The sequence below is a fragment of the Symphalangus syndactylus genome, chromosome 17, assembly GCF_028878055.3.
Source record: "Symphalangus syndactylus isolate Jambi chromosome 17, NHGRI_mSymSyn1-v2.1_pri, whole genome shotgun sequence".
Classification (NCBI taxonomy): Eukaryota; Metazoa; Chordata; class Mammalia; order Primates; family Hylobatidae; genus Symphalangus; species Symphalangus syndactylus.
Genome location: NC_072439.2, coordinates 40,308,375 through 40,325,657, shown reverse-complemented (window position 1 = coordinate 40,325,657; position 17,283 = coordinate 40,308,375). Strand labels below are relative to the sequence as shown.

Here is a 17,283-nt window from a genome sequence, read left to right as displayed (position 1 = left end):
ACTGCGCCCAGCCAAGATAGCTCTTTTAAAACAATAGACTTAATAATCATTATTAAGATTTACCTTAAGTGAAAAAACTCCATGAGTTAAAAAAAAAAAAAGCAAAGCACATTTCTTTGGTTTATTTATTTTACATTTGATTTCCTTTTCCTCAAAAATCCCACCTATTCAAGAGTCCTCTGAAATACCATATTATCTCTTCTTGTCATGACTATACTTTTCTTCCCTCTTCTTACTTGGACTGATGCCGTCCATCTGTTTTACCTTAAGGCTTTGAAACTCAGAATTCAGCATCAGCATCATCACCTGAAATGTATTAGAAATGCAGAATCTCAGCTCCTAGACCACTCAGACCTTTAATATCAAAATCTATGTTTTTAAAACTATTTACAGTAATTCATGTACACATTAAAGTTTGAAAAGTACTGCTCTAAGCCTCTTCATGGTGTTTTAATAATATACATTTTTAATTACAGTGATTTATTTTTTATTTTTTGAGATGTCTCATTCTGTCACGCAGGCTGGAGTGCAGTGGCACCATTCTAGCTCACTGCAGCCTTGAACTCCTGAGCTCAAGTGATCCTCTCGCTTCAGCCTCCACAGTACCTGGGACTATAGGTGTGACCCACCAAGCCTGGCTCATACATTTATTTTTGTATTTGCCTCATTTTTTATTACTAGATTATAAATTCCCAATTGTCAGGAGCTTAAGGTTTATTCTTTATTTCTCCTGCAGTGGCTAGCCTGGTTAACTTACCTATAGGGGTACGATAAATTATTTGTTAAATTGAATTGACTCTAGGAGGATTTCTTCCTATTTTCTGGAAACAATTTTTATAGTTAGTCTCAAATATCTGTCATTTAGGATATCATTTTGTTGATATAGCAGGAACCTTTATAATCTACTTACAGACATTAGGCCTTTGCCAGAAGGGGAAAGCTAGTGGCTTAGACAACTCATTATGGTTCAAAAATCTCTAATGACATTTTTATTCAATTCCTAATACTCAAATTGTTCTTTCAGAATGTACAAATGTAGTTCCTAACTCTATTAGTATTCATGCTAATGGATCACATTTATCTATTTCCTTTGACCTTCAATTCAAGAAGAGGATTAAGTGCATTTTGCACATTTGTCAAAGATACTTTGTCCTCTAATGTTTCTCTAGTACATTCATGCATTAAAATGTCAAGAAGAGCAAGCCAGCTTTCCTAGGTACCTGCTCTTGCCCACTTGCTAAGGATCTTTTCAATTCCCTCTGATTTTGTCCTAAAAGTAATAGACCAAATTAAACTGGCCAGAATTGTATGAGAAATGCTGTTTGTATTCTCCATTTCTGATACTTCATGCAGTAATGTAACGCTCCATGGATGACATTCAGCTAGATTTCTAAAAGGTAAACAATCTGTAAAAAAAATGTTGAAGCAAATGTATGCAAGTTTATTAGAAAGGTAATTTCACTGACAGGTAAGTTCACTCCACATGCTGTTTTGTGTGCATTTAGGAAAATATGGCTTGTTAATTGTTTATTTGGGAGGGGATTTGTTAATTGTTCATTTGGATTTTAAGTACAAAAAATCTATTTGTATCCTGAGTCTTATGGAGACTCTTCAGTTTGCCTTAGTAAGCATGACAGTAAGATACCAGAGTTGTTTCATATAGCAAATTCAAATACACTATAAAAATAATTTTAAAAATCAGTCTGCTGAAACTATTGAAAATGCCCCATTGGAGTAGATTATTTTTTTCTAAATTAAATTCATGTTGACCCGAGAAATTAAGACACATATGCAACATTGCCCTTTCAAACATGACTCATGTTTTTATTTTATTGGCAACCAGATTGCCTGTAATTGTTCTTAGAATCATCACAGTATAAAATTTTCATAATTTTAGAGTTGATGCTTAAGAGAACCTTAGGATCATCTTATTTCATCTTATCATGTGCAGGAATTTTTCTATGACAATGGTTTTCAGTCATCTTTTTTGAACACCAAATTAGCTTTTCTTAATATAAAATCTTACAAATATATAAGAGCTGAATCTTCTCTGTTTTAAGAGAATGATGAAAGACACATTGATTCTCTATCTCCCACCTCCTGACCCCACAACTTGAGGTAACTTTTGGCAGAGAAACTGAAAATCAAAGAAAGGTAATTTTTTACAAAGTTGGTTGACAAGGCCAGACATCTATTAATTGAAACAATCTCCAAATACATAATTTTAAAAGATGGTTGCTGCGTTGGGTGGAATTCAGTTTCTTGTGCTTATATGACTGAGGTCCCCATTTTCTTGCTTGCTATTGTCTCATTGTACCCAGCTCTTAAACATAGTGTTCTCTGTAAGTAGTTCACAACATAACTATTTGCTTTCTTCTTGCAGTCCAGTAGAAATGTGTCTCATGCTTCACCTTCTTTAAAAGACTCACTTGCCTAATTAGATCAGGCCCACCCAGGATGATTTCCCTTTGATTAACTCTAACTGGTTAGTAACTAAATTGGAGGTGGTATCTCCTCATACTTACAGGTTCCACCACACTTATGGGGCAGGAATTGTATGTGGGTGTGGATCATTGGGGATCATCTTCAAATTCTGCCTACCACATTTTCCTTACAAAAATAAAGTGTTTCTTATAGTCTGATGTCTTGGCTTTGAGCTGTCACTTGTGGTTATTGGGAGATGACAGAATTATGGCTTATTTTAATGTTTGTGGTAGGAATTTTTTTCCTTGATGGTAAAAATTGGTATCAATAACATGTTTGTTACTTTACGACCAGATTCTTAATCTGCACAATATCATCCATATTTTTTAAATGTTATTTTGATTTCTAGGAAGCAAGATGAAATAACAAGTCTTTTTTTCCTTCCCAGAGTGACTGTAAACAAAAATAATATACATCTGGGATCAAGGATGTATTACTATCATTATAGAGTCAGAATGCTAGCTTTCCTCATAATGAAATAGTTTTTTTTTTTTTTTGAGACAGAGTCTCAGTTGCCCAGGCTGGAGTGCAGTGGCTTGATCTTGCTCACTGCAAGCTCTGCCTCCTGGGTTCACGCCATTCTCCTGCTTCAGCCTCCCGAGTAGCTGAGACTACAGGCTCCTGCCACCACGCCCAGCCAATTTTCTTGCATTTTTTTAGTAGAGACGGGGTTTCACCATGTTAGCCAGGATGGTCTCGATCTCCTGACCTCGTGATCCACCCCCCTTGGCCTCTCAAAGTGCTGGGATTACAGGCGTGAGCCACCACGCCCAGCCATGAAATAGTTTTAATAAAACATATACTATTATGAAGAGTAGAATGAGACCCTTCCCTTTCCCCAAAGAACGTATGTACATTTAGAAAGAACTTTACAGGAGAGTTTTGAAAATTCTGTATATAATTGGCATACGAATGTAATAAGAAAAAAATAGAAGGTGCTAGAAACTAATCTGAGAATGAGAGTTGAAATATCACCTAGTTATTACTTTTATTCTGAGATTACATTTTCCCTTTTACTCCTCCTTTCTTGAATTTTCTCCTGCCCTTCCTTTAACCTTCCTTCCTTCCTTCCTTCCTTCCTTCCTTCCTTCCTTCCTTCCTTCCTTCCTTCCTTCCTTCCTTTCTTCTTTCTTTCTTCTTTCTTCTTTCTTTTCTTTTTTATAAAATACGGAATCTCAGCATGTTGCCCAAGCTAGCTTCAAACTTCTGGGCTCAAGCGGTCCTCTCCTCTCCAGCCTCCTGAGTAGCTGGGACTACAGGCTCGAGCCACCACACTCAGTTTCCTTTTCAGTTTTAAAAATGAAACTGAAGTGTTAATTAAACCTTTTTTATTTTAAGAATTTATAAAAGTCATTCGATTGACCAACAAAGATGATACTTTATAAACTTTGTATTATCATTTATTACATATTTAACAACCAAAATCTACTGAAAACTCCCGCTGTATCCAAGAAAGAGACTGGGTTAATGGCTTGTTTGTGAAAGGCTGGAGAATTGTAGGGACCTATATTCTAGGTCAATATTGACTTCAGGAATGGGAGTGAAAGGATTGATGACACAGTGGTAGTGCTTTAAAGAAGCGTTGTTAGGCTGGGGGCGGTGGCTCACGCCTGTAATCCGAGTATTTTGGGAGGCTGAGGCGGGCAGATTGCCTGAGCACAGGAGTTCGAGACCAGCCTGGGCAACACGGTGAAACCCTGTCTCTACTAAAATACGAAAAAATTAGCCGGGCATGGCGGCGTGCTCCTGTAATCCCAGCTACTCAGGAGGCTGAGGCAGGAGAATTGCCTGAACCCAGGAGGCGGAGGTTGCAGTGAGCGGAGATAGCGCCACTGCACTCCAGCCTGGGCAACAGAAGGAGACTCCGTCTCTTAAAAAAAAAAAAAAAAAGTGTTGTTACCATTTCCTGAGACTAACCCTGATTAGATCAGGATCTCGATAGGAAACAGATGATATATCGAAACAACATAATTTAGGAGAGTTTGGGGGAGAAGAGGCAGCCTCAAGGGAGGCGACACGAGATGAGGCAGTGCTCTGGTGTTAGTAACAGAAGGTGGACTACTATACCACTGGCTATGGTGTAAGAAGTGGCTGCCTAATAGGAACTGTGGCCTTTGGGAGAGAGACAGAGCCCACCAATGGGACCTGGCAGGGAAGGAATCAGGACAGTAAACATTCTGACCTCATTCCTCTCCTCCCCTTAATGTCCTACTGATACCTCCCGTTGCTGAGCTTTATTGGAAGCCTGAGGGAAAGGGAGCCCATTTTTGACACCCATGAACATCAGTCTCCCAGGGTACAAGGTAAGTTGAAGATGGGTGAAGGATCAATCAGAAGGAAGAAACTAAGAAATATTTGGCAGAGATCTCTAGTATGCCTTTTGTGAGCCTTTTGGTAGCATCTTTCATCATGCAGAGACCAGAGTGAGTGTTCATTTTAGAGGATAATGTGTTAGCTGGTATGCCTAATTAGGTGGTGTCATAACATTCACAAAACTTCCCTAAATTCTAACAGGGTTTTTCTTTTTTTGAGACAGAGTCCTGCTTTTTTGCTCAGGCAGGAGTGCAGTGGCACGATCTCGGCTCACTGCAACCTCTGCCTCCTAGGTTCAAGCAATTCTCAAGCGATTGTCCCGAGTAGCTGGGACTACAGGTGCCCACCACTATGCCCGGGTAATTTTTGTATTTTTAGTAGAGATGGGGTTTCACCATATTGGCCAGGCTGGTCTCGAACTCCTGGCCTTGTGATCCGCCTGCCTCAGCCTCCCAAAGTGCTGGGATTACAGGCATGAGTCACCACACCCGGCCAATTCTAACAACTTTAATGCTAGTGCCCCTAAGGACTGTGTCATAACTAGGGAACAAATGCACCTCAAGAAGTTTTGACTTGTTTTCCCCGAACTGACTTTTTCTCCCTTCTAGGTCTCGAAAATTTTAATCACCCTCCAAAAACCCAGGTCAAATATAGTTTCCTGTATGCAGTTTTTCCTGTTCCTTCCCCATTACCCTCTGGCTAATCTTTATTCCATTTATCCTTTGTGTACAATATTTCATTGACTGTATGTTTAATTTACTTATCGTTCCCCTACCTCTGACCATGGTTACACTCCTCAAGTTTTTGTTTTTATTTAAAACATTTTTTGCCTTACACACTGTTTGACATTTAGTAGGTGCTCCACAGGACACTGTTGACGAAATGAAATTTTCTGTGGCCCTTGGGTTATCAATAGGCCACCACATACAGCCACCAGCATCAACAGAAATTTTATGAGCACTTTGGAAAATAGGCAGATGGTTCCTGTTGTCATTTAGAGTACTCCCTTCCCTCACTCCCTCAGTTTTGTGGGAGTAGAGGCTTTCTATTTCCGGGAGAAAGGCTAAAAAAGCTCCGGAGTTTCCAGAAGAATTAATTACGGTGATGCATAGGATTGGACTTTTATAAAAATCCAGAATTTGACTATTTTTTTCTTTATTTTGTCAGCCCATGTGCATTATTTCAATGTAGTTCTTTGAACATCTGCTATTCAACTGATAGAGTGGCACAATGTTACCCCCCTGTGAATGATACTGGTTTCCTCAATTGGGAGAACTTTTATCAGTGTTCTGTGTCCTTAGATGAACCGTGGGATAAAAGGTAGGAGACGCTAGAGTGGAAGTCAGAGGAAGATGGCACAATAGCTTATCATCCTATTTTTCCTGCTCTCTTTTTCTGATTAGCCACTACAGAACTGGACTTGAGGGAAATAAATTTTTATTTTTCCAAGGGATGTTGTAACCCAGAGACTGAGTAGTGTAGTCTAGAATTGCAGCCAGAAGCATTAGCTATGTATGCTATGTATATTAGGGATTTTAATTGAAAATATGTATGTTTATGAATATCTGTTTATTAAGAATAAACTTCATAAAGTTTATGAGTCCAGTGGACCACACAGAGATGAGACGGTAGAATACAGAGCTAATTATATAGATTAGGATAAAATTTCTGGATTGCTTTTAACAGCCGTTTATCATTAATGGATTAAAAACAGGTTCTTTTCTTCATCTTTGTCATTCGTAAAAGTGTGTACTCGCTAGTCCCTGGAACACATTACTGTGCTTTATTGTCTTTAGGCTTTTCACTCAATTAATAATCTCTTTAATGGAGTTACTGAGGTGTGTTTCTTTCTTAAATGTCTTGAAGAAATACCTTTCTTCTCATCACCCATCATTGTAATTAAAGATCCATTTGAGGGAGAGGAATTTCTTTTTATGGACTTGAGTTACTCATTATTTATGCAGTGCCCGATCTCTTAGGAAACAATTCAGCAAGCCCACAAATGGCCTAACAAGTTCTGATGGTGTGTCAGAAACTCTTTTCTAGAACAGAAGGTGGAGAGTTAAAGTAGGGCAGATGCTTCCTTAATGTGGTATCTACTAACTGGAATGAACTAGAGGAGGATTTAAAAAGGGACCAGAAACCCCAGTGGCTCAGTTGTGATGACAAAATGATAGCTGTCCTAATTTTGGAGAAATGGAAGGAAGGAATTTAGTAAGAAATAATTAACATCAAGAAATGAAACTGAACACCCGTAAGTAGCATCCATCATAATGATCATCCAAAACACCAACAAATGAGATAAAGAAAGGCAGAAGACCTGTACAGAGGATAGATTTATTGGTGTTCTCTAGGAAGAACAAAGGTGTTACCAAGGTGTCGAGTGGGCTAGTTACAGATAAGTGTAAGTAAAACAACTACACAAAGTGGGAATCAGGTCAGATTATTGAATAAATTGGAGAACTGCCACAATCTTGTGGGGATGAGATCAGAATAACTCAAGCAAAAGAGGAGAGACAGTTTACAAAGACATTTAGGTAATGGAAAAATTTATCACATGTATGAAACCATTGATTAAGGACAATAGTACTTTCTAACAGGACAACAAATCAGCAATGGCTAGTGGCAAAAAGGAAGACATGTTGTATGTTATTCCTCTTCTATTTGTAGGGAGAAATAACTTGACCAATAAATGAGCAAAAGAAAGGCTTATCCCTTGCGATGTTTTTAATAAAATGGGGAACAGAGGAATAGAAGGGGTGGTAGTGTAAGAGAGAGTCTGAAAAGTACCACAAAAACCACATGCATTTAAAAATGTAAGTTTGGGGAGGCTGAGGCAGGAGAATGGCGTGAACCCCAGGGGGCGGAGCCTGCAGTGAGCCAAGATCGCGCCACTGCACTCCAACCTGGGCGACAGCAAGACTCTGTCTCAAAAAAAAAAAAAAAAAAAATTTAAGTTTGATCGTTTGCATCATTGGATTGAGTGTTGTTGGTGCTAGTCTTATAATTTTGAAAAAAAAGTATGGGTTCCTGCACACATAAGTTATAGGAAGTTGTAAACTATCATAGCATAGACTTATTTATTTTTCTTAGGTCAGCATTCCTTCAGTAGCTCATTTGTCAACATTCTAGTCACTAGCATTTAATTCAGTTTAATTCAGTATAAGGACAAATTGTACCATAACAATTTAATTCCCAGCTTTAAACAGACTTGTTACTTAGGACCTTAGTTCTATTCCTTTCTCAATGAAATTTCCTTACTGGTTACATGTCTATAAAAAATGATAATAATATTAAATTATAAGAATTCTTATTTTGGCTCCTATTGTACCCTATACTGATAAAAGTAGAAGGATGATTGGGACTTGATTATTTATTACTATGAAAAGGCTAATTTTGGGATTATGACTTTTATGAATGGAGGTGTAAAGATATCCAGCTTTATTATCTTTGCATAACAGTGGATGTATGTATATCTGTAAGTATATGCATACATGTATGCGGGAATGTTAATTGTTGTATTACACTTCTATTGATGATGTAGGGGTTTTATATTTAATTTTCTTTGGGACTCAAGGTATCCAAAGGGTAATTTAAAAAATACAGCAACAGTTTGGGGAGCCAAAGAGTAAATCATGCATTCTTTAACACATTGGAAGGCCCAAGCTGAGATGTTAGGGTGCCTCATGAGGGAAATGACTTAGAGAATTTTCAGGTGGTGTTGTAACAACACTTTATAGCTATGTAGGCTCTGACTGTCATATATTATCTCATTTGTGTGAGATGCTATCATGTGGATATGGCAATAATATTATAATATTTAACAGATATTTTATAGATAAGGAAATCAAGGCTGAGAGAGTGACTTGCCAAAGGTCACAGCTAGTATGTATTATTAAGGCCTATGAAGGGACTGAGTTTTCACTCCATTTACAGGCTAACAAGCTAACCCATTACTGTATCATAAATAGTGACAGAAGACACAAAACTCCCGATTGGAGACTAGGACTTTTATTACTTATGGTACAATAAGTAATGTGAGCTTCATGTTGATTTGACCTGGTGCTCTGTTCCCTCTCAGTCCATTGGGGGTAGTGCTGATGCACCTATTATATGGGTGCTGTGCAAGCAGGTGGGCATTGAGAAACGCTGAGCTTATGGATTAACCACTTTTATAGTAAGCAGAAGCAAGCCAGGTCTGTCATGAAGACATTACCTTATCCATAAAGTTTGCTTCTTCCCAACACAACCTTGAGAAATGATCCATGAAAAGAGCAGCCTGGATCTTGCATTCTTGGCATACCCAGCAAGACTGTGCAGGAACTCTAAGGTTGTGGTGAATTGCCTCTTAATAGCAGTATGTGACAGAACTAATGTATAAACTCAGTTTTGCTAAGTTTCATGACTAAAACTCTAGTTGAAAAGGTAGCAAGTATAAGCCTTTCCCCCAAAATACTTTATTTTAAAATTTTTGTTTTATTTAGGACATCTCAAAACATGTCCTCTTGGCTTATTTAAATATATTCAATCGCTAAAACCAGTTTCGGTTATTACAAAGGCAAAGAACAGAAGGCAGGGCCCACTTTTAAGACGTTGCCTGAATTTAGTCTCAGAATCTCCCCTAATCTTCACTAGTTTCTTCCACAGCAATGAGCCCATGATAATGTTTTCATAAATGAAGTAGTCCCTTGCCCTATGTCCACAGCAGCATTTGTTATACAATAGGAATCATGAAGAAATAAGGAACAAACAATAAGAAGTACTGGTGGATAGTGTATGGCAGGGGAAAAAAAGTAGTTTATTTCAACCTTTTAAAAGCCAGCATAGGGAAACTTTGGTTTGTTTTTCTTGAAGGATTAATTAAAATAGAATTTAAACTTGGAATTAGTAAAGCCAGGCTCCTTATAGATTAGAAAACAGAGATGTAGCATGGTTAAATGCTTGTTCAAGAACGAGTTTCCAGTGACAGAGTAAAGTGATGTTATATTGTTGTAATTATCATATATCTTGCATTAAAATACTCTTTTTTTTACCTAGTGTAGTTTATAGGGGTAAGTCAGTAAACGTTTGTGGATTACTTTGCTTTAGGAATGAATAAGATATATTCTCCATCTTCAAAGAATCATTTGCTAATGGAGAAATAATAATTCAATTTTTGTCCATAATTGTCTTTAAGAAGCAGTTTTAAATACATCTAGTTGTAGAATAATACATTTTTAAAAATCTACTTGGCTTTGTTATTTCTTAGTGTTAGTCAGTTTGATTAACATTAGTTAATCCAAACATTAATACTGATGATTTCTTAGTGTTGGGATTAGGTGCATGTGTTTAATGATCTTATTTTTTACATAAAAATACTGAGAAAGAAGATATTTCAAAATATCCAAAGTTGTAAATGTTATATTTCTAATTTTCTCTTTTACAGAAGGATAGGTATATTTTATCTATATAGAACCTCAAGTAATAGTTTTGAAATTGAGGTTTGTAGCTAGGTTTCAAACTCATCAATTATAAAGCAGGTGAATTGGCTTGGGTTGGGTGTTCCTATGAGAATTATTGACTTGAGTATTAATTTAGGGATTTGGAGATTTAAAAATACTAATTTTTCAAGAGGAATTAAAAAGATGAACCTATCTCTAGTCTTTGAAGTATAGTCAGCTTCCAATTAATCTGCATGTGTGGGACACCATCCCCTCCTAGGTGTGACTTTCTCAGACCTGCTGGAAAATTGCCATTGCTTGGATCCAGTGGAAAAGTTTTCACCCATCTTGTTGGCTTTTAAAACCACTCTCTCTCCTCCACCCATGCAAATGGATGAAATTGGGCATCATCCATGCTTCAAACAGAATCCTCCTTGCCATTAGCAGGAATAATAACCAGATGAGTAGAGGTTAAGAGAATAAGTTAAAGACATTCTGAGTGACATTAGCGTTCTAAAATTGGCTATCATATCTGCAGTTCAAATGGCACCTAGTTTTTCTTTGTTATGTTGAAATGAAATTTAAAGTATCTTAATAGCCAAATAAGTTAGCCTATGGTTATAATCATTTACCTAAAATTAATAGCACACTGATATTAAGTAGTAGCCCAGTACTCGTTTTCATTAGAGTGTTGTGTTTATTATTTTTATCTTTTTTATTACGTGGGATTTGTTAAGTTTCAAGAGTAGTATAGCAGCCGTAAAGCTGGTAGAAAAAGCAGAGACTTGGAGTTAATGAGGTAGCTTTCAGGAGAGAGAACAGCCTGAGCGCAGACAGGACTTCATGTTGAAATGCGGAGTTTGTGTGAGCTCCCAAAACAAGTGATATTGAAACAAAAATGTTCAGGCAGGTAAAGGAGTTGGGAATGGAAAGGGTGGAGAAGAGTGTCTAGGAAAAGGGAATAATGTAAATTGGAGGCATAGAAACAAGAGAGAGCATAGCTGGTAGTGAAACTGCTTAAAATAAACCATCACCACGGCTACTAGTGAAAATCCTTTAATGCAAAGATGTAGCATGGCAAAGCAGAGGGATTTAGAGGTGCACTGAAGGGTTTTATGCAGGGTAGTGAGCTCACCAACTTCCTGTTTTACAAATTACTCATATTACAGTGTGTGGAACAGGTTGGTGAGGGCAAGAGTTGACACAGGAAGACTGGTTAGAAGACTTTTGCAATATTCTAAGTAAGAGGTAATGATGGCCTTCATTTGGGTGGTGTTGATGGGGGAGGAAATAACTTGGCAGGCTGAAGTATTTCAGAGAGAATAGCTCTTAGATTAGATAGGTGGAATAGGGGAGAGGGAGGAATTGACATGGAATTGAGGTTGTTTCTGACTCTTCTATTTCTGGCGTGGCAACAATCAAGATGGTGATTTTTCCTAAAGAGGATTGGGGCTGTTGCTGTAGTGAAATGTAATGTGGTGGGAGAAGAGGAGTTTGGAAACAAAAAATTATTAATTTAGAGAAACACCACTCATCTAGGTTATGTGGAACCAGAAAGCCAAAGCTGCTACTACCATGGCTGTTTTTATTGTCTATGTGCATAGCTACAAGAAATTACAACAAATTCTTTGTTTGTTATAATATCATTTAATACGTATTACAGTACACAATGTGATTTCCATCTTTCCCTTTTCTATAATACAGTATCTACAGTTAAGTAGTATTAGATCTAAAAGGAATCTTGGAAATTATAGTTTTCCTCCACAGTTGAGGAAGCTGGTGCTCTGAGAGAAGACCACATGATACCTATGGAGTGACAAGTAGTAAAACTCAGGTCTGCTACTGGCCATTCCATTGCTCTTGCCTCATTACCTGGACAGCTCCACATTGACTAGTACATTCCATTACAGCAAACAAAGCTGAAGACTTTATTAAAGAAAAATACCAGTACCATAGAGGAGAAAAAATAGTTGCATATTCTTTACTTGACATATTATTTACATGAGATGTTTTTGAGGCATACAAAATTCTATTTTAGAAAACCAGGTTTGCAGAAATTCAATCCTTTCTGTCTATTGTCATTCCTGTTCTTCTTGTTGACCTTTTATTTTAATGAACTGGAAAGAGTTAGACTTAGGGGATCTGGACTTGGGCTTGGCTTTGTCTCTAATAAATAGATGAACTTGTTTTACCTCTATTTTACCTCTATTGACCTGAGATTTTTTTTTTTTTAAATTTCAGAAAATAAGGCTATGAGACCAGATTCCTTTAAAATCTGTTCCTTGACCTGTCTTTATCATTTTATATTTTTCTCTCTTTTTTTTTTTTTTTTTTGAGACGGATTCTCACTCACTCTGTCGCCCAGGCTGGAGTGCAGTGGTGCTGTCTTGGCTCACTGCAACCTTCACCTCCTGGGTTCAAGCGATTCTCCTGCCTCTGCCTCTCGAGTAGCTGGGATTACAGGCGGCACCACCATTTTGGGCTAACTTTTGTATTTTTAGCAGAGACTGGGTTTCACCATGTTGGCCAGGCTGGTCTGAAACTCCTGACCTCAAGCTATCGGCCTCCCAAAGTCCTGGGATTACAGGCGTGTCACTGTGCCTGGCCTCATTTTATATTTTTCATCTGTGGTTGTCTTGCCTTTCTTCCTTAAACTGCTTCTCTTTCTACATGGCAAGTAGGGAATCTCTTTAAAAACTTTGGTACAGTAAGTGGGTGGTGTATATTCCAGAATAGTCTGTCCTGTTTATAGAGCCTGTAGAATAGGACTGTACTTTGGTTTGTTCTGTTATGAACATATCTTCATATTTACTTTTCTTCTTTGGAAATAGGTTTTGAAATTTGAGAGAGAAGACAGGTAGGATGGTGTTGGATTCAAGTGGATGTGTGAGGATGTGGGGTGTGTGTAGTACAGTGGTCTTCCAAGTGGAGGAAAGGCAACTCATAATAATTCACTAAGTTTTGGAGAGAAGATATTAGAACTTTCACTTATATTTATTTTTAATTTATTTCTTTTTAAAATTCTGCTTTTGTATACACAGTCGACTCTCCATATTCAGGGGTTCCACAACCATAGATTCAACTGACTGTGGATTGAAAATATTCAGAAAAAATAATGGATTTTTACATCTGTACTAGATATGTACAGACTTTCTTTTCTTATTATTCTCTAAATAATGCAGTATAACAACTATTTACATATTATTAACATTGTATTAGGTATTATAAGTGATCTGGAGATGATTTAAAGTATACAGGAGAATAAGTGTGTAAGTTATATGCAAATACTACATAATTTTATGTCAAGGACTTGAACATCTGTGGATTTTGGTATCCATGGGGAGTTGTGAAACCAATCTTTCATGGATACTGAGAGATGACAGTATTTCAATATATGACAAATCTATATAGTAGAACATGAATATTATTTATAAATGAATATATATATACATATATATTGTGGGAATAGGCTTAATATGTTACGCTGATAGAACATAATGGTCAAATAGGTTCAGAAACCACTGGTGAAGAGTTAGCAAAAAAGACGAGTCAAGGGCATCAAGACATTAAGATAAATAAATGTCCTTGCTTTTTTATTTTTCCATACTATCATCACTGGAAATACAGAGAAAAAAATCTAAAACAATAATAATAGCAAATAGCATTTTGGCAGCAGAATTTATTGGACTGAGTGTCTACCTCTTACAGAGTAGAGGAAAAGTATCCACTTGGATAAGTATCTAATTTTAAGATGGATTTTACTTTGTTCATGATTTTGGGAGATTGTTAAGTAACTCATTGGGATTAAGAAAGTCATCTCATATACTGAAATTGATTCATTATAATTCAATTTATTTAAACTTTTCAACTGAATAAGCATTAGGTAATTACATGAGAGTTTTAAAAAAGATTTGGCCAAGAGTTTTTAAGTCCTATTTTTTGAGGTTTTTTTGCCATTTATTATATTTTTTTCTTTTCTGATTATTTCTCACAGAATAAGACCACAGCTTGCCAAAGAGAAGATTGAAGGATGCCATATTTGTACATCTGTCACACCAGGAGAGCCTCAGGTCTTCCTAGGGAAAGATAAGGCTTTTACTTTTGACTATGTATTTGACATTGACTCCCAGCAAGAGCAGATCTACATTCAATGTATAGAAAAACTAATTGAAGGTTGCTTTGAAGGATACAATGCTACAGTTTTTGCTTATGGACAAGTAAGTGTCATATTATTTTCATAGGAGTTGAAACTTTTCAGAAATGTTAATTCAGTTGCGCTTTCATTTTTGTTTCTTAAGGTTATATTAAGGTTGAACACTAATCTTTCTCTGTTCTTTTGTTTAGACTGGAGCTGGTAAAACATACACAATGGGAACAGGATTTGATGTTAACATTGTTGAGGAAGAACAGGGTATTATTTCTCGAGCTGTTAAACACCTTTTTAAGAGTATTGAAGAAAAAAAACACATAGCAATTAAAAATGGGCTTCCTCCTCCAGATTTTAAAGTGAATGCCCAATTCTTAGAGGTAATAACCCAATTTTGGCATTAATTTATTTTAAATTTTGTTCTTATAGATCGTGTTTATGATTTTATACTGTTGGCTTCAAGTACAGTGCTTTGAAGATAGTACTCAATAAATGTTGTTTGAGTAAATTAACATTAGATAGTTTTCCTTACTTGTAGTAAGTGATGTTTGAGTTTAAGATTATAAACACTTGACCAATATCCATAGGATAAAAGAACAATTAATATTGTTTATTTAAGAACCACCCCCTTTTTTTTGGAGATAGAGTCTCATTCTGTCACCCAGGTTGGAGTGTAATGGCACCATTTTGGCTCATTGCAGCCCCTGCCTCCTGGGTTCAAGTGATTCTTGTGCCCCAGCCTCCTGAGTACCTGGGACTACAGGCATACACCACCACACCTGGCTAATTTTTTGTAATTTTAGTAGAGATGGGGTTTCGACATGTTGCCCAGGCTGGTCTCGAACTCCTGGCCTCAAGCTATTCACTCGCCTCTGCCTCCCAAAGTGCTGGGGTTACAGGTATGAGCCCAGCCAGGAACTTATTTTTATCAATAGATAAAGGTTAATTACTGTTGTAATTTAGACAGGCTTACAAAGTGGTGGGAACTTAATGACTAAGGCCAAAAGTAGGGGAAGTATGTGAGAAATAATAGGTCTGAGGTTGTAGCACTTATCTGGCTGAAGAAATTGTTATCTTTGCATAGGTAGACAGATGTTTTGGTATAATGTCCAAAGGTTGTGGTGGATTTGGATTAATTTAGGCTGTCTAGCATAGTAGAAGGAAAGTAACACTAAGAGGTCATCTAGGATTTGAGCAATATTGAACTTTGGTGGACAGTGGCATAATTCTAGGTTCTTGGTGCAAAGAGAATTTAGTCTAAATTACCTGATCCATGAGCTAGTTGTTTTCATCATTGATGAAACATTTTCCTCAGCATTATGTAGCACAACATAGAAAAATTAATATCAGTTTCTTTTTTTTTTTTACTGCTGGTCTTAATGGATATTCTTATTTAGTAAAAACCAAAGAGAATATAACTATGTATTCCTAAGGAAAGTAAATGATGGTAGAAAAAGAAAAGAAACAGTGTTATTCCATCTTCCCTTTCACCCTCCAAAATGTTGTTAGGCATTGTAACTTTAAAACTTATTGATAGAAAAATAGGTGTGTGTATTCTCTTCTAAGGAAGTATCTGGGTTTTTTCAGACACTATTGATACAGGAACACTAATATTGTTGCTGACCTTGCAAACATGCTAAGTGTTAATTTTTCAACACGTTAAGAAAGGTTTCAGGGAAATAGGAAATATGTTTTTAGCTCAAGTAGTAAAAATTCTTTAAATATTCTGAAGCTTAAGATTTGTCTACATTTGGCACATGTTTCTAGGGTTTGCTTGTATTTGTAAATATTTGATTATCTCTTGCAAAGTAGATCATTTTAGCTAGTCCTCAACCCATTAGTCATGATTAAGTCACTTACTGTTTTTACTTTTGTAAATAAATCTGGCATTTACTTATAACTGTTATAATAATAGCCTCATTCGTTTTTATGTGTTATTTTGAAAAAATATGTCATTTTGAAATACTTTAAAAATCTGTATGAAGGAATCATTATGTAATGTGTTGTTATGACAACTACCCAGACAATTTCTGCTAAAATTAGATTTCTAATTTTTTTTGATAGCTCTATAATGAAGAGGTCCTTGACTTATTTGATACCACTCGTGATATTGATGCAAAAAGTAAAAAATCAAATATAAGAATTCATGAAGATTCAACTGGAGGAATTTATACTGTGGGCGTTACAACACGTACTGTGAATACAGAATCAGAGGTAATATTTATATTGTAGTTAAAACAGAGCATGGTTGACTTTATTTAAATAGTGAGCTTTGCTGATAGTCTGCTTAAGATCAAGATATGAAATTTATATTCTGAAGCATGACATGGAATTAAGATCTGGTCTTCTTTCCTCACATTTTAAAAATCAGAATATTAGTATAAAAATATCAGGATTATTATAAAGTCAGCATATTTGTCATAGCATCAAAAGAATCTAAGGCAATTTATGAATAGTTTTCATTCATAGCTAGAGAAAGAGGGTTAGACAATTGATGGTGAAGAATGAGACCACAATCCTTTTCTACTTTTTGCTTTAGCCTATATAGAACTGTATCGTGGCTCCTAGAGGGAGATTGTTGAGAAAAATTACAAAAAATAATTTTAACGGAATATAGAGAAGAGCCTGAATAATTCAAGTTATTGCCCAGTTTGTACCAAAGTATTCTACTATAACAGTTTTGAAATGGAAGCTGCAAATGTCAGCTAATGGCAAACAATGGAATCTCAGTGTTTTCTTCTATTTAAAAAAAATACACTATTATACTGAGAAGTCCATCTCAAAAAGTGCCTGTAACTAAACTAATAATGTGAAATTCCACATCTTTTGTATCCCCTAACATGGTGGGTTTTAGCCATTACCTCAGACTTTGGATTATATAGTATCTTGTTTATTGTTCAAGTAAAGTCCTTTGTTTCT

The 17,283-nt window shown here is 36.3% G+C and overlaps 1 protein-coding gene across 15 annotated transcripts in view; it reads left to right on the top strand.

Annotated features, from left to right (window-relative positions):
* Window positions 1–17,283, top strand: part of KIF21A (kinesin family member 21A) — a 155,356-nt gene that overhangs the window by 64,439 nt on the left and 73,634 nt on the right. For all 15 annotated transcript variants that reach the window (XM_063620142.1, XM_055247058.2, XM_063620139.1 and 12 more), the window contains exons 2-4: window positions 14,212–14,434; window positions 14,562–14,744; window positions 16,429–16,578. In XM_063620142.1, the coding sequence (XP_063476212.1) occupies window positions 14,212–14,434; window positions 14,562–14,744; window positions 16,429–16,578 (556 nt within the window). The remainder of the gene's footprint in view (window positions 1–14,211; window positions 14,435–14,561; window positions 14,745–16,428; window positions 16,579–17,283) is intronic.